Source organism: Euprymna scolopes, chromosome 5 (assembly GCF_053919585.1).
Source record: "Euprymna scolopes isolate OS-2025 chromosome 5, ASM5391958v1, whole genome shotgun sequence".
NCBI classification, from domain to species: domain Eukaryota; kingdom Metazoa; phylum Mollusca; class Cephalopoda; order Sepiida; family Sepiolidae; genus Euprymna; species Euprymna scolopes.
The window spans coordinates 74,056,064-74,078,845 of record NC_136486.1 but is presented as its reverse complement, the minus strand read 5'-3'; the positions used below and the strand labels follow the sequence as shown (position 1 = coordinate 74,078,845).

General features: G+C 37.0%; 1 protein-coding gene across 1 annotated transcript; it reads left to right on the top strand.

The window, feature by feature from the left end:
* Nucleotides 1–19,490: 19,490 nt before the first annotated feature.
* Nucleotides 19,491–21,998, top strand: LOC145276593 (uncharacterized). Its single transcript, XM_080127791.1, has one exon. It carries the CDS (start codon nt 19,491–19,493, stop codon nt 21,996–21,998), a length of 2,508 nt encoding a protein of 835 aa, XP_079983917.1.
* The last annotated feature ends 784 nt before the right edge of the window (nt 21,999–22,782 follow it).

Here is a 22,782-nt window from a genome sequence, read left to right as displayed (position 1 = left end):
AGGATGAAATAAAAAAGGGGGGGGGGGGTAAAGAGTAAAATATAAAGGTCTTGTTTCAAAACGAAGAAGAGATTTTATTTACAATAAAATTAGTTGCAAATTTTTCCCTTTGCGGGCATTAAATTCAAAAACAAAGAATGCCAAGGTAACAACATATAATGAAAAAAAAAAGAAAGAAAGAAAACGCTGGTTCTTATATTTAAAATGTATCAACGAACAAATACAATATTATATTTCAAACAGTAGTTCCTAATCACACTCTCATATGCAATAAATTTTAGGAACGTACTCACAAATGGGTATGAACTCGCTATTGAAAATTATCATGAATATCTTCAACGTATAAGAAATCCTTTCTACAACAAAATACAGAAAGTAATCGCACACATGTGAATTTAACAAGTTTTAGGTAAAGTAAACTTTAATGCATAATACAATATTTGTAATAATATCGTCCGGTTAATTCACAAGAGAACGCATGTGTTCATTATAAATCAAAATAGTGGGGTATATACTTATTCCTTTTTTTCTAATATATTGGAGAAAATACGTACATACAACTAACACCAGTTTCGGACACAGCGTCTCTATTTACTTGGCTCCCTACGAGGGCATAGTTAGATAAAGGTCGGTTGTTTAAGTGGGGAAAATCCAGCTTCCAAAAAATATCGAACATGTTGGATTAGTACGAAAAATCAAATTACCTCACCCTAGCAGGATCTCCTATCGCTGACTAGCGACAGTAAATGCTATAGTTTCTCCCAACGTAAACCGCAATACCTGTGGAATTTCAACTAATGCAAGTAAAATGTAAATTATATTCCAAAAGAGGGTTACGAATGTTACAACTTCAATTCTAAAAGGTAGAAAATGGAAGGTATATACGTATTACTTAATCTCTTTTTATTAGGAAAAATATATACGAAAAATAGTGCGCATTACTGGACGTACGTAAAGTATATTAGATAAAATAAAATAAAGACATTAGACGTACATAAAAATGCTAAATTCAAAAATAAACTAAATATAACATTCCAATCTCTGTACAGACGTATTATGTTAAATTTTGGAATTTTAGTTTAAGTGAATGTCGGATGTTCGCGACACACACAGAATTACATTACAAGTCTTAACTCAATGGAGATAGTAGTCGTCGAATCTTTTAAGGGGACGTTAAAAACCACACTAAGTTACAAGTTAACAATGTGGGAAGGGAAGAAGGGAAAGGAATGAATAAGGCAGCCGTTGGGGACAGGGAAGGAGAATTAAACACGTTTCAAAATAACTTTTCATACAGTGCGAATAGTAACTTAGTTCGCTAAATTTATTCGAAATAACCGACCACTTAATTTGAAAAGCATTCCGAAATAAGGGAACATTAAATTTGTAACATGCTTTTAAATAAAAGCAGAAAACTTACAAACTACTTTTAAATAAAGGGACAAAAATTTGGAAAATACCTTTAAATAACGGAAGAAAAGTCGCAAAATGCTTTTAAATAAAGGCAGAAAATTCACAGTTGTCGAACGAATCTAAGAGACAAGTTGATAAAGTCAGGCAGCGGAGATAATAGAAAGATTTCAAGAGGTTAAATTTAACCCTAACTTGAAAGAAAGAGAATTAAAACGTATCTCGATGAGAAAAGGATGCACTTAATTTTCAAAGTGTTCCGAATGAGGGAACGTAAAATTTGCAAAATGTCGGAAATTTATCCTCTTTCAGATAAATTCGACGTGAAAATAACTAGCCTGCAAAAAAAAAAAAAAAAATAAATAAATAAAAATAATAATAAAAGGATGAAATAAAAGGGGGGGATAAAGAAAGAAGAGAATTTATTTACAATGAAGTTGGTTGCAAATTTTTCCCTTTGGGGGCATTAAATTTTAGGAACGTACTCACAAATTGATGGTGGTCAAGCATGTGCCTTTTTCTTTTTTTTTCTCAATTTAAAGTCTTTAAAAATTTATCTCCTACCAATTACGTGAAAACCGTAGCCACGTAAATAATGTCTTCAGAAGTTCACTTTCATCGCGTCTGGGTGTTCTGTGCCGGGCTATACTTTGAAGGAAAGGCTCGTCAAATTTCCATATCAGCATCGGGTAATGAAACCACGTCCAATATCCACGTCGCTGGAATCCAAAAGAGGCCGAATTTCGCGCTGGGACTCGTGACGTTATCAAGGAGCTAGCATTGCTCTTTTCTTTAAATTAAAGGGAGTTTCGTACAAACCCAAATATACGAAACTAAGAATCATAAAAGATACGAAATACAGAAAATCAAATATAAGAACCAGAATAAAAATATGATAAATGTATAAACAGGGGAATGCATAATTATTGGTACAAAAAAAATTCCAAGAGATTCAGTACTCCAACTACGCTAACACCTGTAACGAACGTATTTAGTATGACATCATATCATCGGAAATCAACATCTTTTTTGTAAGAAGTTGTTATGATTTAATTTGTTGTTAAGAGTTATCCCTCTTGGGATTGACATTCATAATAAAAGCGCCCTCTGTTTCATTTTCCCGCTCGATCCTTTCAAGAGCGTACGTGTATTTTACAGTTAATAAAACCTTTCTAAAAGGCAATTCTTTACTTACTGATACTACTCACTTCAATTTTATTAACTGTAAAAAAAAAAAATAATAATAATGGATCGAATCTTACGTCCCGACAGATTCGAGGTGGAACCTACATGCCCTAATTCCGAAAAATCCTATAGGCATTGGAAATTAACCCTCCAGAATTATATCCGCTCACATAATAACGGATTAATCGAAAACACTTCAGATAATTTCTTTGCCTTGATCAATTGTATTTCAGCCTCTGTTTTCGATTTAATAAGCGATAAAACCGACTACGATAGTGCATTAAGAACATTGGACGCCGCTTATTTAAAACCTGAAAATATTGTTTATAATAGATATCGATTGATGACGACGAAGCAACAAACAACACAACATATAGATGCCTTCATACTACAATTGGAAATGCTTGCCAAAACATGTAACTTCGAAGCGGTTTCTGCTGAAGAAAACAAAAATCAATACATTCGGGAAGCTTTCATCGGTGGAATTTCTTCTTCGTCCATCCGACAACGACTGTTAGAAAAACCCATCCTGACTTTACAAGACACATATGCCACGGCCAGATCTCTTGAACAAGCAGAAAAGCATTCGATAAGCTACGCAAATAACTTTACTGTAGCAGCTACAAATAATCCTTCGGGCTACAATCGTATAGCTGTGACTAAAGAAAATATGCATCCAAAAGGGGTTTGTTTTTTCTGTGGAAAATCACGTCATCCTCGATATTTATGTCCTGCACGAAACGCCGAATGTAAAAAATGCAAAAAAAAAAAATGGTCATTGGGCTAAAGTGTGTAAATCTTCTATTTCTAACACTCATACTGCTGTTCTTTATGACGACTCTGACTACCCCTCACCTTCTCTATCCTGACTAGGAACTAACTCCAAAGATGTCACATTCACTCAATGCCAAATTAACGGGCACTTCGTGAACGCTATCGTGGACTCCGGCAGTGTAAAAACATTCATTAATGAAAATACTGCTAAAAAACTTAAACTCTTCACAATACCTAAAAACAAAACTATAGCTCTGGCTGCTTCCGATCAACATGCTAAAATAACTGGCGAAGCTGTCGTGGATTTAATACTGAAAGATAAAACCCATTCTGGAATAACAATTGAAATCATTGAAAACCTTTTCATTGATTTAATAATCGGAAAAGATATTTTAAAAAAATATAAAAAAGTAATACTTAAATTCGACGGTCCTAGAGACAAACTTATAATTGGAGCTATAAACACGAATAATTTTTTTCCTACCATAAACGTTCCACCCCCTCCTCTCTTTTCTAATCTTTCTCCTCATACTACTCCTATTGCGACAAAATCCCGACGTTACACTTTTGCCGCCAACAAATTCATAAAAGAAGAGACTGCTAGAATGTTGAAAGAAGGCATAATTGAACCTTCGATATCTCCGTGGCGAGCGCAAGTTCTTGTAACTTCGAATGAGAATCATAAGAAAAGAATGGTAGTCGACTACAGCGATACCATTAATAGATTCACGGAACTAGACGCTTACCCAATGCCTAATATCAATAAGATGGTAGACGACATCGCTCAATATAACATCTTCTCTACTCTCGACCTAAAATCTGCTTATCACCAAATACCTATAAATCATGCTGATCGTAAATTCACTGCGTTTGAAGTAAGTGGACAACTTTTTCAATTTACTCGTCTTCCTTTTGGCGTCACCAATGGAGTAAGTGCTTTCCAGAGGAGCATAGACTATATTATAGAAAAAGAAAATCTAACCGATACCTTTGTGTATGTTGATAACGTAACTATATGCGGAAAAAATCAAGAAGAACACGATTACAATCTTCAAAAATTCTACAAAATTGCTAAACAATATAACATCACTTTAAATGAAAATAAAAGCATAATTTCTTCTAGTTCTATTACTCTACTCGGCTACACCATAGAAAATAATCAAATAGCTCCCGATTATCAAAGACTAAAACTATTACTCGAAATGCCACCTCCGCTGAATCTTAAATCTCAAAAAAGAATAGTTGGAATGTTTTCCTATTACTGCAAATTCATTAAAAAATTTTCTGATAAAATTTTATTACTAAATCAAAACAAAGAATTTCCACTACCTCCATCTGTATTAAAATCTTTTCAAACATTGAAAAATGATCTAAAAGACGCCACTTTAATAACGGTAGATCCAAATAAAGAATTTGAAGTAGAAACGGACGCTAGTAACTATTGCATTGCTGCAACACTAAATCAAGAAGGTCGTCCTATTGCATTTTTTTCAAGAACTCTCAATACTAACGAAATTAAGCACCATGCAGTAGAAAAAGAGGCAGCCGCTATTGTAGAAGCTCTCCGTAAGTGGCGACATTTTCTACTCGGCAGGCACTTTAAAGTCATCACAGATCAGAAGAGCATCAGCTTCATATTCGACAATAAAAGAAAATCAAAAATTAAGAATGACAAAATATGTCGTTGGCGTATAGAATTATCCCAATACAATTTCACTATAGTTTATCGACATGGACCTGAAAATATTGCTGCCGACACATTCTCTCGCATCTCTGCTCTTACTTACAATCTACAAGATCTTCGTGATTTACATAAACAATTATGTCATCCTGGTGTTTCAAGACTAAGCCATTTTATAAGAACGAGGAACCTCCCTTTTACTTTGGATCAAATTAAGAATATTACTGACTCTTGCTCATCCTGTCAATTACTGAAACCCAAATTCGCCAATACCAATGGAGGGACTCTCATTCAAGCCATATTACCTTTTCAACGATTAAATCTTGATTTTAAAGGCCCTCTACCTACTTCTATACATGGCAACAAATATCTACTTACTCTAATTGATGAGTATTCCCGTTTTCCTTTCGCTTTTCCTTGCAGAGATATGACAAGCAAAACCATTATCCACTGTCTAAACAAACTCTTTTCAATTTTTGGTTTGCCTGACATGATACATACTGACCGTGCTTCTGATTTCTTAGCAAGAGAAATAAAGGATTTTTTACACAAAAAAGGAATTGCTACTTCTAAAACAAGTAGATATCATCCTGAAGGTAATGGACAGATTGAAAAACTCAACGGTACCTTATGGAAGGCCATTCAAACAACATTACATTCTAATCAAATGAAACTACCTTATTGGGAAGACATACTACTGGACGCACTTCATTCAATTAGATCATTACTTTGTACTGCCACTAATATGACTCCCCATGATAGACTATTTAAATATAGTCGTAAATCTGCTTCCGGAATTTCAATTCCTTCTTGGGTTAAACCAGGCCCAATATATATTAGAAACCACACTAAAACAAGTAAACATGACCCTCCTGTAACGCCTGCCACCCTAATAGATGTCAACCCCCACTACGCTTATGTTCAACTACCTTCTGGTACTGAAACCACTGTCAACGTTCGAGACTTAGCTCCAAACTCATCAAATGAAGAAAACTCTAATAATAATCCTACTACTTCAGAGACTTTATTTGAACCTTCTACTAATGAAAACATTGGTCATGAGGAAGACAAAAATCAATCGTCTGATCTTGAAGAAAATCAGATTTCACTAAAAAATAATACTGAAAATCAGCATTCCTGCCAATCTGTGCGGAGGTCGTCCCGAGTTCGACAATTCCCTAGTAAATATAAGGATTTTGTGACTAAATACTGAAAAAACTGCAGTTTGGGTTCATATGTTATTTGTAAATAAAATGATTCTTATGTGATTGTAAAAAAAAAAAAAAAAAAAAAAAAAATTTGTCTATAATTAATTACCCCTTACTTGAATACTTTAGGACGGGGAAAATGTTATGATTTAATTTGTTGTTAAGAGTTATCCCTCTTGGGATTGACATTCATAATAAAAGCGCCCTCTGTTTCATTTTCCCGCTCGATCCTTTCAAGAGCGTACGTGTATTTTACAGTTAATAAAACCTTTCTAAAAGGCAATTCTTTACTTACTGATACTACTCACTTCAGAAGTTAATATAAGTTGTTATGAATTTGAGGAAATAGTTATAAAACAAAATTTGAAAAGATGGTGTGGTGTCAATGTTAAACCAATTCCTCACACTATAAGAGTAGCTACTCTACAAAAAGTAATCCTCAATAATGTGGTCTTAATCAAATGCACTTATTTAATGGAAATAATTGTTAAGAATAAGAATGGAATTCTTTTTCTATGCAACATATCTTTTAATAACATCTCAATAAATCAGAAAAAAAGGATAATAAATGTTATATGTTAATTTTTGTATTTTATATTTTATTTACAAGTGAATCAAGACGTTCGTATTGCAAATATATTCTCTTTTATTTTGTACTTTAGTTCAATAACGAACATTAAAATATTTTGCATTTCAGTTGGAGTAAGCGGTGTAATACCAAATTGTCCGATAAAGTGTAATTTGGTGTATGATCCAGTATGTGCCTCCGATGGACAAACCTATATTAATGCCTGCAACATGAGAAAAATTGCCTGCATGTAAGAAAATTGTTGCCATTTTCTTATCATTTGTTTCATACTTTCCTCAAAAGTTTCTTTTAATGGTAGATACATGTGTTCAACTTAGTGGACTTTTACCCCCTCAATGTAGATACTCTCGAACCCATTCAACAAACAGCAGATCTCGCTCTTCACTCTAGAGGTACCTAGACGCCAGACGATTGCTAATAGCTTCTGTTCTCAGACCGTTTGCCTATGAAATTCCTCCCTGCTCCCTGTCCATTCTACCATACCAAAATGCAGAAATTTAAATGTAATGTGAGTAAACAGCTGCCTAACTCTCTCTCACTCAGATTGTCTTCATGTAAATCTGAACTCTGTCACAGTAACCCCTTATGCTTCAGTGACAATATGCTTTGTTTGTGGCAAACAAAAAATTGTATGAATAACAGTTTATTATTGGCATTAGTTTGTCCGATTCTTTGTTAGAATTGGTTGCAGCAGGAGACTACATGTAAAAACAGGACTGGCACCAGGGAATGCTGAGCCCAATTAGTTATGTTTTGTTGATGTTTTTTTTTATCCTACAAAGGTTGCAGAATGATGCTTTATACTTCATGAAATATGTTAGTCACGGCAAAATAGCATGAAGGGCTTGCGATAACACGATTATTCACAATGCACCTGACAGTTTTATTATAAGTTCAGATAATTACTAGAATATTGTTATATTGCATAACTGAGTGTATGGAAGCAATAAAAGGACAAACGAAAAAGCTGAATTTAAACTTTTATTTAAAGTTAAAACGATCGTAAAATGAACTGCTGAATGTGTCAGGATATGTCAGCGGTGGTGGCGGTGGGACGCATGAACTCGGCGACGATCTGGTGTTATTATCAGGCTGTGGTAGAGGGCAACATCGACAGGAACGTGGCTTTGGTGTTCTGGTGTTTGGAATACGGGTGCAGTGGCGGCAGCAATTGAGAAAGAGGAATAATCTTAAAGGTTGCTGTCCGGTAGCATGAATGGGGTGGTGGATGCGGCAACGGTTGCGGCAACAGCTGGAGAGAGAAGTAATCTTAATAGCTACTGTCGCTGATGAAAGGTTGATGGCTGCTGGCTGCTGACAGAGCGAAGTTCACTGCCTGACACGCTGGACTGCTCTGCTTGCTTGTCAAAAGAGCAGTCGTCTTTATACTCCTGTTGCAGACGTCGTTGTAGACAAAGGTAGCTTTCAGTGCTAGTCATCGTTTTCGTTTTTCTATTTGTTTGTTTTTTGTGTGTTAATGTACTGTAGGGAAATGTCTTTTTGAGGTTTGTATTCATATGCTGTATCAATTTGAAGATAAGAAAGTTGTGAATGTTTTTTGTAGGCATTAAACCGTTACAGTGTTTTATGGGATAATTATTTGTGTTATATGTTACCTGAGTTGCGTCTGCTGTGATGTTTGTGCTTTGGATTTTGATTTTTCTTTTGCTGGACGGCTTCCTCTGGCAGTTTTCTTTGTTGAGGTGAGTTGCGAATTATTCCGTTGATGTGGGTATATAAAAAATGGGCTTTAAAGTTGTTGTGTGCATTTAGTGTGATCATTTATGTTGTGTATTCGTCTTAGCATCACCATTATTGTCACCGTCACTGTTCCTGCTAGTTTCTGTTTTATTCATGTAAATATGGATATGCGATATAACAGTTAAGTATAGATCAGTTAACTATATATATATATATATATATATAAGGGCAAACTTTTGGAATTTTCATTTCACACCAACAAATCTTTTATTCTCAATCAAATTTCTCATGTTTCACAGTGCATATATAACGCATATATAACGCATATATAACGCATATATTAACGTGGTTGAAGCAGCCGAAGCCATTAAAGGTTGATTCAACTTTTCTTTTTTTCTTTTCGATCATGCATCCGATTTTAAAAATCTATTCACTACCTCCTCATGTACTTTGTGTATCTGAGTTTCAAGTTCAAATTTTCGTTTGCATTTTCATGAATGTCTATATAGAATTTATATGCTTTCATTGTTAAAATTGTAACTTTGTCCTTTGACTTTACATAGTTTGTATCTGGAAGTTGGTTTAAGATAAATAGTAGAACACAAACATGCTGAACATTCACAGCATTAATTTAATTCTGTGACTAATCTCTCCATCTGGGATAGTTAGTTTTATAATAGGCCTTTAAGAACTTTATGTTAACATTTCTTTTCTTTTTATTTCAGTTCTGGGGACAGAAGTTCCAACTGGGCTTCTGTTGATCCACAGTTGATAAGCACCTAATATTAAGTTTCAGTATTTCTGCATCTAATGATATATTTTTTTGTGGTGTTGCCTCGGCATATTCTGGTAGCTTACGTAAACCTCTTGAGTATGTCGAGCACAGATCTAAAAATACAAGCAAAAACACCCCAGCAGTTATCGTATAGTAATTACAATGAAGAAAAATAGAAATAAACAAAGATATCAACCTAATATAAGTTTCATGAATAAATTTTTTTTTTTAATGTATAGCAACAAATGAAAACATTTTTTAAAAGAAAAGTTTTTGAAAGCATCTTTTACTGTTTTTTTTTCTTTTTTTGTATTTTTGTGGGTTTTTTTATGAAGAAATTTTTGTATAATTTTTTTTGGAAGGGGGGGGGGGGCGTTTGGAGACAAATGGATTTTTTCCAAAATTTTGTCTCCACATAAATTCTAATAAGTAGCTATTGAGTAGCTCCCAACTGGTTCCTCATACTTTACTGTTGTATTGTTTTGTGTCATTTCACATCCTCTCCACATGATTTGTAGTAGCCTTCATCATAGGGTCTACAAAATTAAGTCTGTGCTTCACCGTTAAGTGCTGAAAGCCTTTTGATCCTAATTTGCTATAGGCTTTCCAACAGTCAGATACAACTGTGGTCTTCAGCAAAATGTACTTCTTCATTATGGGAACAAGGATTTCTGTGTTACGGTTTGGGACTGTCACAAGAAAACTTGCCTTTTCGGTGGGGTCAAATTCTCAGAAAACTCAGAATGGTTTGAGGAGCTTCCCAACATTGTGTTTCCTCCTGTTGAAGAGGGATTCATCAATTTCAACAATTGAACTGGGGTTTCTGATCCGCTAGGAATTCTTAAGGAAATATTTCTGACAATGTCATCTGCTCAAGCGGTTTTTCATTGGCTGAGCATTTTTGCCATATTCTGGCGGTTATCTATTATGGTGTTAAATGGTAATAAAACGAAAGAAACACAGAACTTTTAGAAACAAACATGTATTCAAATATATTACAGGCAAGGCAGGTTGAGCAATACCATTCCTCAACTGTTGGGCGTTTGCACACGACCTTCTTGGCCGCTTACCTGTTGTAAGTAAAACAAATACTGTATACCCTTTAAATAAGGTTTTTATTAGCAAAAAAGAATGATACGTCGGGTCCAACGTCAACACTATAAAGCAACATGGCAGACACTACTGGAGTACTATACAGAGCTAGCGCTTCGTCAGGAAGAGTGCTATTGGAAGTTTCAATTTATCTGGTGGTCTTCTACTACGTTCTGACCGTCACAAAACAGGTGGGGGTGAATTTTCCTCTTGCTGATCTGCTAGTGTATCAATCCAGTTTTCTGAGTCATGTGGGTGATCAGTGAATTGGAAATCTTTCAACGGGGCTAAGTCACGTGTAGATGCAGTTATCTGCCTACCCTCGTTAGATCGAACAAAGGCATAATGGGAATTAGCATCTAGAAGTTCAACCTTATCAACTAGAGGTTCATATTTAGTTAACTGGTTGTGTCTCCACATTAAAACAAAGCCAGATTCGGTCATCCAAGACAGTACTGCTGTCTCGGACACTGATCTTCTTGCGTGTTTAAACAGGTGCTCATGAGGTGTCTCATTTGTGGCTGTGGATATTAAAGACCGAATGGAATGGAGGGAGTCTACTAAAACCTCTTCCCAGTGTTCAGTCGGCAAACCTTTGTCTTCCAATGCTAATGAAATAGTTTTCCACACTGTGCCATTCATTCACTCCACTTGACCATTCCCCTGCGGGTGATATGGAGTTTTGTAGCTGGTGGAGATCCCTTTGCCGTGCATATAATTCTTATTCTTGTACTCAGCACTCTTGAAACAACTCCCGTTATCTGAATGAACTTGGCTGGGCATGCCAAATATAGAAAACAGGTTGGAGCAAGATTGCAGTACACTCTGGGTACTTGTGTCTTTACAAGGGTATACAAATGGGAAGTGGATGTATTCATCAACTAATACCAACATATACTTATTTGGGGTAGATGAAGGTAGGGGTCCTTTAAAATTGAGGTTCAACTTCTCGAAAGGTTGAGTTGATTTGATTAAATGCCCATCAACAGGGCAGAAAAATCTTGTTGCAAACAATACAGTCGTTTGTCATCTGCCGAATATCCTCAAGAGAGTAAGGGAGGTTTCTACTCCTTATGAAGACCATCATCCTTGTAACCCCAGGATGGCACAAGGATTGATGCAAATTGAGGAGGTTGTTGCCACTATTCAGAGTAGCGCCAGAAGCACGTGTCAATGCATCATCTACAAGATTATTCTCACTAGGGCGATGGATAATGTCGAAATTGAAGCATGAAAGCTCCAATCTCCAACAGAGCAATTTATTATTTTTTATTCAACTATGGTGATTCTGGTCGTAAACAAATTTTACTGATTTCTGATCAGTAATAAGTTTGAAGTGCTTCCCCAAGAGGTAATGGCGCCAATATCTAACTGCTTCTATAATGGCAGCCGCTTCCTTTTCAACAGCTAGATGGTTTAGTTTGGAGCCGTGTAGAGTTCGTGAGAAAAAACCAACTGGTCTACCATTTTGGTTAAGGACTCCAAAAAGAGCACAATCAGAGGCATCAGTCTCCAACTCAAGGAGAGCATTCTCGTCGATAGTTTTTATTACAGCTGATTCAATATCTAGCTTTAGACTGTCAAATGCATTTCGAGCTTCCTGCTTAAGGGGAAATAAATTGGTCTTAATAAGAGACTGAATCTTATCAGACTACCTATGGACCTACTTTGAATAATACGAGAAAACCTCAGGGCTCGCTTGAGTGATTTGCCGTCAGTTGGATAAGGGAGTTCTTTTAAAGGCTTCAACCTCTTGGGGTCGGGTTTAATTTGACCGTTGGGTCCAATGATATAACTCATGGAGCTCAGTTCATTGACAGAAAGCACACACTTTTCTTTATTGTATGTAATTTTCCGTTTTTCTGTTACTTTGATAAATTTTGTCGGATTCTCATCGTGTTGCTCCTGATCCTTTCCACAGATGAAAATATTGTCCAGGTATCCAAAGGTGTTGTGTAAGTCCTTAGAACTAAAAATAGGTATTCGGGTGAACTTTTTTTTTTTTTTTTTACATGGGGGTCACCACTTATCAAGGCCCAGGAGCCACTCGGGGATAAGAGTTATTGTGTGTACACTAATCAGTGGGATAATATCGTAGTAATAGTTAGTATTATGGATTTGATAAGTGTCATTACTTAAGGGGGCGGTTCATCAGGAATTTGTTTGTGTTGGACTTGAAGACATCCAAGTTGAATTCGGGGGGGAAACAGGCAAGCAGCAGAGCGTTCCACAGCCGTGCAGTTCTAAGAAAGAAGCTTTGTTCATGGAATGTACGTTTTGATTTAGGCATGGATAAAGAGTGGGGAAAATTATTGACAGTGGTTTCAACTAGGCGGGAGTTTTTCGTGAAAGATTCGCGGGGGGGGGCAGAGAATGGAGCTCAGACGAGCACTTGCCATGGAAATAACGATAAAACAGAGACAGGCTCGCAACGTCTCTTCTGTGGGAGAGAGGTTGCAGGAAAGAGAAAAGGTCATCCCCCACCAAGCCACGAAGTCTATTTTGTACTCTGTCAAGGCAGGATAGACTGTCTTTAGCAGCTACTGCCCAGATGTGGCAGCAGTACTCCATCCTTGGACGTACTTGGGTTTTATACAGATAGAGACTTGCATCATTAGTGAGATATCTTCTGGAGTGGTAGAAGGATCCCACCATTTTCCCAGCGACCTTGGCCACAGACTTGATGTACGTGTTCCATTTCAGATCAGGAGTAAAGGTCAAATCTAGAAGCTTATCAAAACATGGAGCCTCCCCAAGATGAGAGCCATCCATTTCAATTGATGCCAGATGGAGAGCAGAGCGTTTGTAATGATAGGAGCTTGGTCTTAGATGCATTAAAGGTAACCAGCCACCTCTTCTCCCACTGTACCACGCGCTCAAGATCTGAGGAGAGAGAATTAGAGAGATCGTTGCCATTTACGGCCTTTGATGTGTTGCCATAGATAGTCGTGTCATCAGCATAGATGTCAACGAATGATTTAAGTATGTGTTTTGGGAGATCATTGATGTAGATCAAGAAGAGAGTTGGGTCCAGGATGGACCCCTGAGGGACTCCAGCATTAATACTGTGGGCTTCTGATTTCTGCCCATCAACCACTACTCTTATGAACCTATCAGAGAGAAATGGCTTAATGATAGAGAAAACATTTCCAGTTATACTGTAGCTGGAAATCTTGTGAAGTAGGCCTTTATGCCATACCTTATCGAAGGCCTTTGATATGTCAAGAGCAATTGCCCTAGAAATGAAGCCTTTGTCGAGAAATTTGCTAATCATATCAGATATTTGCTAATTCTATGTGATATAACTGTTAGCACGTCAGCTGTAGATCTAGCAGAATGAAAGCCATATTGCATGTCACTAAGAAGCTTATTTCTGCTGAAGTGGTTGACTACTTTTCTATTTAATATAGATTCCAGCAACTTACCCATGACACTACGGAGACTTATTGGTCTATATTGAGAGTGAGATGACTTATCACCTGAATTCTTAAATACAGGGCATACTGATGAGGTTTTTCAGGGTGTTGGAAAGCACTTCTCCTTAAACAGTTTTGTAAGTATGGGGGCAATTTCTGGTTGTAGCTTTTTTAATACTATAATTGGAATACCGTCAGGGCCAGTTGCTTTACTGGAATAAAGGTTCTTGATTAGCTTGGCGACCTCACGCACAGATATTTGTGTGTTACCTAGTGTGTTGTGTGTTGTGTGTTGTAGGAGGAAATACGGAGAGTTGATGGCCTTCGTCACATAGGGTAGAATTAGCTGCAAAGTTCTTGGCAAATAGTTTGGCCTTGTTGGATGCTGACGAGATGACCTCTTGACCATTGATAATGGTTGGGATAGAACGCACGCTTCTGTTCAGGATCCTATTTGTTATTTGCCAGAACTGGTGGGAACCAAGCCGCTGCTCAGCTACTTTGGATTTAACGGATTGAGCATATAGCTCACTTGCATTTTTTATTACTCTTTTACAGTAGTTGCTCGCGGTCCTGAAAGGAGCTTTAGTTTCAGTGCATCTATTATGTTGGTAGCTATGGAAAAAGTGATTTCTATGTGCGATGGCAGCAGCACATTCAGGGGAAAACCATGGCTGGCTGTTAGGTTTTTGTTGGAATTTTTTGGATGGTATGAATTGGTCTATGCCAACAAGTAACCATTCGGTCTGGTCTGATACTATAGAGGACAAATCCTTTTTAAGCATGGAACGCAGAGGTAGATCCGATATGAATGTACGGAAGCTATCCCAGTCAGCCATAGAGTATCGGTATACAGTACGGTGGAGAGGTACATCTGTAGAATTATTATATTTCATTTTTATCTTAACTAATACAATGGAGTGGTCGGAAGATCCCAGAGGAGATAGAATGACACATGAGCATAGCTCCAGGGAGGTGGAGAGAAAAAGGTCTAGAAGGCTTGCGTACTGACTGGTAGTATCGGGCACACGGGTGGGCTCGCGAACAATCTGAGTGAGGTCATAGGCAATGGCAAAATCATGACAGAACCTCCCCTCATCATCAGTCTTATTTGAGTGGGCAGCCATTCAACATTGTGGACGTTGAAGTCACCGCAAATGTGAATGTTAGCCGCAGGATGAGCAGACAGGATGTGGTGAATTTTCTCTGATATACTCTTAAAGATAGTAACTCCGCTGTTGTGGGGGCGATAGAGGGCAAATATAAATGCGGTGGTGTAAGTTAGCGCAACCCGGAAGAAGGTAAATTAGGGTCTTCCCTGGATATATCCCTGCCACACGGGAAGCCATCTTTAATGTAGGCACATATTCCATGCCCATGGCGATCTTGGGGGTCAGATTTAGCTGTTAAGTTAGAGTATCCGTTAATTATGAACTCATCTAGGGAAGTGGTCAGCCCTATTCCAGTTTCGCTTAGAAAAAATATGTCTGGTTTTGTCTCCTGTAATTGGCTTTCAACCTCTGGAAGGTTGGAACGTAGACCTCTGACGTTGGAGGAGACATGGTAGTAAGGGTCTACGTTAGAGGATGGGGTTCTAGGTTTATTCATGTTTTTTTTTTTTGAGATATTTCATGCTGAGGATTTTGGGATTTGTGGAACAGGTCAGCATACTTGGTTAGAGCAGTACAGAGAGGGAAAGTAAGAGAGAAAAGACGGGAATTGTTTTTTTTTATTTTGTAGCGCATGAACTGATACAAACCGAAGTTAGCTTCAAAAGCAGTGAAGAGTTTGTCATTCTCATTGATGGGGATCTGGTGATATACATTTTTCAGGTTGATTGTGCTGAATACATTATACTGAGCAACCTTATTCACTACGTTATCCAGCCGGGGCAGGGGGTAGGCGTCAAGGCTTGTGTACTTATTCACAGTCTCAGATAATCAATGACCATTCTCTTTTTCACAGTCTCAGATAATCAATGACCATTCTCTTTTTCTGATTATCGGATTTAACCACGGCCACTTGTGCCCTCCAGGGGGAGTTTGAGGTTTCGATGATCCCCTCCTTCTGAGTCAATGAACTTGCTATCACTTGAGCTATAATGTCTAGACTTGGTGGCAACCGGTTTGCAGTTCTTACTTATATTAGTAAAAAGTTCAGGCGGTTCCACCAAAACCACATCGAGTCCACAAATCTCAATAGGAGTTGAACTCCCACCGTACTTGAAGGTAACGTTTTCATGTTTACTTTGAAAATCCAGTCCAAGAATCACATCACAACAAAGGTTATTTAAAACTGGTTGTTAAAAAGTACGCTAGGAAAACAAGCACCTACCATTTTGGATGAGAGATTAGACGATGCCATTGAAACTCTCAAGTCTGAATCTGTTATTTTTAAATCCAGATCCTCAGCTACTTTGGTATGAATAAAGCTGTCAGAGCTACCACTGTCCATTAGTGCTCTTAATGGCCAACCCAAAATGTGGATTTCTACGGTGGATCTCTTTAGGGATGATTTAACACCGAACTCGAACTTATAAAGGCTAAGGTTGGATGATGGACTGAGGCAGAAATTGATTGAATAATATTATTTGATTTGCAGCATTTTGGATGGAAAATGGATCAGGTATTTACCTGATCCATTTACTTCGATGACAAACACTCGATTTCGCTGGACATCGTCATTTTGAGTGTTTATAATTTAATTTCTGATTTAGCAGCATTTAGGTTTATTTGATTAAAATCCAAGTCCAATGTCTCTTCCTTCCTGAGGGCTGCAGCGGTTGGTTCCCGGTATCGTGCTGGTGAATACGATTCCATATTCCTCATTGCATTGTCCAGCGCTCGGGCCTGGTCAAACATAGTGTCCAGGTCGAGCGTTTTATTTTCCAACAAACGCTGGCAAATTGTATTGGACTGAATTCCGGCAATAAAGGCATCTCGAATCGATTCATTAGCTTATATCGCCCCGCTGACGTCCCTAAAATTGCAGTCATTGTTAAGGACTTGCAATGCTTGAAAATACTCGTCCAGACTTTCTCCCGGTTGCTGACGCCTCGTGGCGAGTAGGTGCCATGCATATATCTCGTTTTTTTGGTTTGATAAAGAGTTCCTCCAGTTTGAGACAGGTTTCTTCATAATTTCCGCAATCGCTGACATATTCGAAAATATCCAGTGAAATAAAATTTATCAGGACCGACAACTTGTTGAGATTTTCCTGGGGTAGTGCCACTAAAAAATATTTGAACATAGCAAGCCAGTGCTTAAACTCTCGCTCGGCATTAGATGAATTAGGGTTTACGTCCAATCGAGAAGGTCTCAGGTCACAATCCATTTTAAAAATCTTTTTTTACTTTTTTTTTTCACCCTTTTGTGCTAATAAAATTGTTGTAAGTAAAACAAATACTGTATATCCTTTAAATAAGGTTTTTATTAGCACAAAAGAACGATACATCGGGTCCGACGTCAACACTATAAAGTAACATGGCAGACACTACTGGAGTAGTATACAGAGCTAGTGCTTCGTCAGGGTTGGTTGGTTGTTTTTGTTTTACGGCATATCAACCCTTTTCGGGTTATTTAATGCCGAATCCAGTTATTTTGAAGAAAAATTTTTTAATAGAATATATTTGTTGTTTTCAAGTTGAAATATAAAGTTCAAGTTAAATATAACCCATAGTTGGGACCCTAACAGGTACTACCACTCCGGGTCAGAGTGGACCTAGGAGCAATGGTAATTAAAGGGTGGCTCTACGCTCCCCAAAGTCCGCAAGCTGGGGCCTCACCACTGGATATAGTTTAAGATCATATCCAGAACCGCTTCGTCAGGGAGAGTGCTATTGGGAAGTTTCGTATCCATACGAAACACAATACAACAATACCAATCTTTGACTGCCGGGCACCAGTACTCATTACCAGAAGTGACGTCACCAGAGGAAGCGACGTCATGAGATAGTCCATTAATCCCATGGAGGGGCGTCTCCAACATTAACATAAGCTGTAGGGATATGCCTAGGTAACATTCACGGAAAAACGAGTTGTTCAGTACATAAGTACCTTAGTTTCTTCCAACTATTTGAAAAAAAATCCCTCTCCCCTTACTCTACCAATCCAAGTTTTTGTTATATCCCCTTTGCAATATAATATTTATGTGTATATTTAGACATAAGAACTCAATGTTGGTAGATTAAAAAGGACACAAACATAATTTTCACACAACAAATAAATATGACATTTGTTATATTAAATGTGTAACGTTTGACGCCAATGTCGACGTTATAATTCTCACACACTAGTGAAGACACCATCGGGTTAGAGTTTAGCAAGTTTCACGTGTCCTTATGATCTTGAAGACATGGATTGATGTATGGTTGTCATTTTGAAAAAGGTAAATTAGCCTAATGAAATTTACGGTCATTACTTTTATGGCTTATCAAGTTTAGGTTAACTAGTATTACCGTGAAAAGTAACTGACAAGTTTTTTGCAATTGGATTTTTCACAACTTTGTCTTCTAAGTTGTGGTGGAATTTGTCTTCTCTTTTATCCGATTTATTTGATCACTTCAAGCAATTATTGGTTATCAGAGATATAATAATTCTTTGCCATTAAATTTTGTGAAGATTAGATGGCACTTCAATTTCCCAACTTTTGTAGGTGACGTCAAGTTTATGAATCTGCTAGAGTTTCTCCCAAGTTCCATTTTATTATGTGTTTTTCTTCAGTCCGTTTAACTATACTGCTCACCTGCAATACTGAAATAAACTTTTGAATTTGGTGCCATTCCACTTGTATATCATGCGGGGGGAGGGATTCTTTGCATAGCAACAATGATCCTATGCTTTTCTTGCTGAGGATGGGTCATCCTACCGAATGCCAGACATTCCCTCACCATCTCATACATTCCAACCGAGAGATCTTTTTAAGATTCTAACTGTCCTTTAAGCGCAATTGTTTGTATCTCTCTTGTACTTGGTTCACCAGGTATATTTGCCATATGTACCAGGTAGTTTTTGAAATTCTTTTTTACGAGTCTGGTTGCTCCTATAATTACTGGAATAATGGAAATCTTCCTAAGATTCCAGTTTCTTTTTATGTCGTACATAAGAACTTCTTATTTCATTTTCTTTTCTAATATTGTTTTCATGGGTCAACCAACTCCTGTTTCCTAAAATGACATGGATAGACTTCCTGAGCCACCCTACCTGTTCCCTGTCGACTTGCTCTTTCTCATTTTTATTGTGTCAGTTTAAATTTAAGACTTTGTCTTTTAAATACGAAGAACATGTGCCAATAAGTTTCCATTTGCTATTTTTCATTTTATGAGACAAAATATATTAATATAACACTTTAGTATTGTTAGTTGTATTTTCATGAACTCATATAGAAAATGTTAAGTTTCTTGTATAAACTAATTTAGGACACTGTTAAAATATAATAATTATAATGCATCCAAATATTTGTCAAATGACACTAAGCTATTTTCTCCCATTTGTAATCCTGTGTTCTTTCTGAAACTTATCTCCTAGTTCATTTCATTTTACAGTGTGTGTATGGAAATGGGTGGGGGCAGGAAAACATGATGTATTTAACGCATGAATTAAATAAGAATTATTTAAATATTAAACATTTGTTTCATTTCAGATTATCAAAACCATTAAAGATGGTCCACTTTGGTATGTGCATACGCAAAGACGATAAAAATATGAATAAAAAATCGAAAATATTGAGCAATATAATTCTTAGAAAAATTAAGTCAGATGATGTTTTGGAAAGCAAACAAGTAAATCGACAAAAGAAATTAAAATATAATAAAACCCCAAAACATAAAGAATATAAAAGTTGGTTTACTCGTTTTACCAACTCTTTCTCTTTGATAACAATAAGTGATAATTCTCAGGATATCACCACTCCAGAATGTTCAACCGAAAAAGAAACTCCTACTACTACTCCAGAATGTTCAACTACAACAGGAACTCCTTCTACCACTCCGGAATGTCCAACTGCAACAGAAACTCCTTCTACCACTCCGGAATGTTCAACTTCAACAGAAACTCCTTCTACCACTCCGGAATGTTCAACTACAACAGAAACTCCTTCTACCACTCCAGAATGTTCAACTACAACAGAAACTCCTTCTACCACTCCACAATGTTCAACTGCAACAGGAACTCCTTCTACCACTCCAGAATGTTCAACTACAACAGAAACTCCTTCTACCACTCCGGAATGTTCAACTGCAACAGAAACTCCTTCTACCACTCCGGAATGTTCAACTTCAACAGAAACTCCTTCTACCACTCCGGAATGTTCAACTACAACAAAAACTCCTTCTACCACTCCACAATGTTCAACTGCAACAGAAACTCCTTCTACCACTCCAGAATGTTCAACTGCAACAGAAACTCCTTCTACCACTCCAGAATGTTCAACTGCAACAGAAACTCCTTCTACCACTCCAGAATGTTCAACTGCAACAGAAACTCCTTCTACCACTCCGGAATGTTCAACTGCAACAGAAACTCCTTCTACCACTCCAGAATGTTCAACTGCAACAGAAACTCCTTCTACCACTCCAGAATGTTCAACTACAACAGAAACTCTTTCTATTACTCCAGAATGTTCAACTGCAACAGAAACTCCTTCTACCACTCCAGAATGTTCAACTACAACAGGAACTCCTTCTACCACTCCAGAATGTTCAACTACAACAGAAACTCTTTCTACCACTCCAGAATGTTCAACTGCAACAGAAACTCCTTCTATCACTCCGGAATGTTCAACTACAACAGAAACTCTTTCTATTACTCCAGAATGTTCAACTGCAACAGAAACTCCTTCTATCGCTCCAGAATATTCAACTACAACAGAAACTCTTTCTATTACTCCAGAATGTTCAACTGCAACAGAAACTCCTTCTACCACTCCAGAATGTTCAACTACAACAGAAACTCCTTCTATCGCTCCAGAATATTCAACTACAACAGAAACTCTTTCTATTACTCCAGAATGTTCAACTGCAACAGAAACTCCTTCTACCACTCCAGAATGTTCAACTACAACAGGAACTCCTTCTACCACTCCAGAATGTTCAACTACAACAGAAACTCCTTCTACCACTCCGGAATGTTCAACTACAACAGAAACTCCTTCTACCACTCTAGAATTTTCAACTACAACAGAAACTCTTTCTACCACTCCAGAATGTTCAACTACAACAGAAACTCCTTCTACCACTCCGGAATGTTCAACTGCAACAGAAACTCCTTCTACCACTCCAGAATTTTCAACTACAACAGGAACTCCTTCTACCACTCCGGAATGTTCAACTGCAACAGAAACTCCTTCTACCACTCCGGAATTTTCAACTACAACAGAAACTCCTTCTACCACTCCGGAATGTTCAACTACAACAGAAACTCCTTCTACCACTCTAGAATGTTCAACTACAACAGAAACTCCTTCTACCACTCCGGAATGTTCAACTGCAACAGAAACTCCTTCTACCACTCCAGAATGTTCAACTACAACAGAAACTCCTTCTACCACTCCGGAATGTTCAACTTCAACAGAAACTCCTTCTACCACTTCAGAATGTTCAACTGAATCAGAAACTTCCTCAACCAATGCAACTGCAGAGTGTCAATACCCAGAATTTACATCTCCCATAGTACCAAACTGTAGAGATGCACCGCTACCAAAATCACTATCTCCTACAAACCAGCTTATTAATACTTCAGAATGTTTACAAACAAAACCATCCATTCCCATCATAACGCCAAAATGTATTGAATTGGAAGCTGAAAGGAAAGAAAAAGTTGCGGAATGTGCTAGTCCTTCAAGAAAACGCAACAACAAGTGTTATCCAGCAACTCCTAAATGTTTTCATACAAAAGCTACAATTAAAAAAGTAGCAAAATTTTTAGATTCATCAAAAGAAAATGCCAGGGCTGTTTTAGCAAAACCAGAAGACTTTTTCGATAAATCTTCAATATTAAGAAGAATAAAAAGCAATCAAATTAAAAGTAAAAACCAGCGTTTTTCAGTTCAAAATGTAACAAACAAACTTCATTTTTCTAGGACTCAGCATTTTGAAAGGCCATATCTGCCTAGAACAAAATCATTGATGCCCAGGAATAAATTACGTAAATCTGGTAAGTTTATTTCATAGGTTCTACAGTATTTGAACCGAGTCAAATTTGTTGTTCTGGCTTTTCTGATTTAGTTTCAATAATTTCGTTTCGACACACGTTCTCCCAACACGCTGTCTTCCCACTCGCCAGTGGTTCCTTTCCCTTCCTCTTTTATACCCGTTCAACAAACTCCCTCGCCTCTAATTTGCATATCTCACACGTAAATTTGCATGACCATCATACATATAAATACGACGTCGAGATTTTAACTTTTTTTTTTCTTAGAGGAAAAAACGCGAAACTCGTGCTGTTCAGGTAAGTTACAGTTTTCCCCACTACAACTACATCTTACTAAAATCCTTTGAACTATAAATTTATTTTTACTATCTTATTATTCTGCCAGCTGAATAGAACGGATATAACAAGACATTGCATATGGCATCACTGAAATCGCTTTATTTTCTAAATGTAAATAAAGTACATAATATTTTTTGTGTCTTACAATAACAATTTCTTTATTACTTCTCTCAAAGTCTTACAAATTTCTGTATCCCTTTTAACTGGACATTTAATCAACGGGTGAGCTAATCATTTAGTGGGTAAATCTGTCTATTTGCAAAAAAAAAAAAAAAAAAATTTAACCAAATTAAGTAATTTTTGCTTAAAAATTGAATTATATTATCTTTTATTTTTAATTCCTGCTTACAAATATAAATTATAAAATTAATGGGATAGGTTTTGTAAAAGAGTTATTTAATAATTATCTTTTATTTTTAATTCCTGCTTACAAATATAAATTATAAAATTGATGGGATAGGTTTT

Coding starts and splice junctions, on each gene's coding strand:
- LOC145276593 (XM_080127791.1), top strand. CDS start 19,491: ATGGTCCACTTTGGTATGTGCATACGCAAAGACGATAAAAATATGAAT.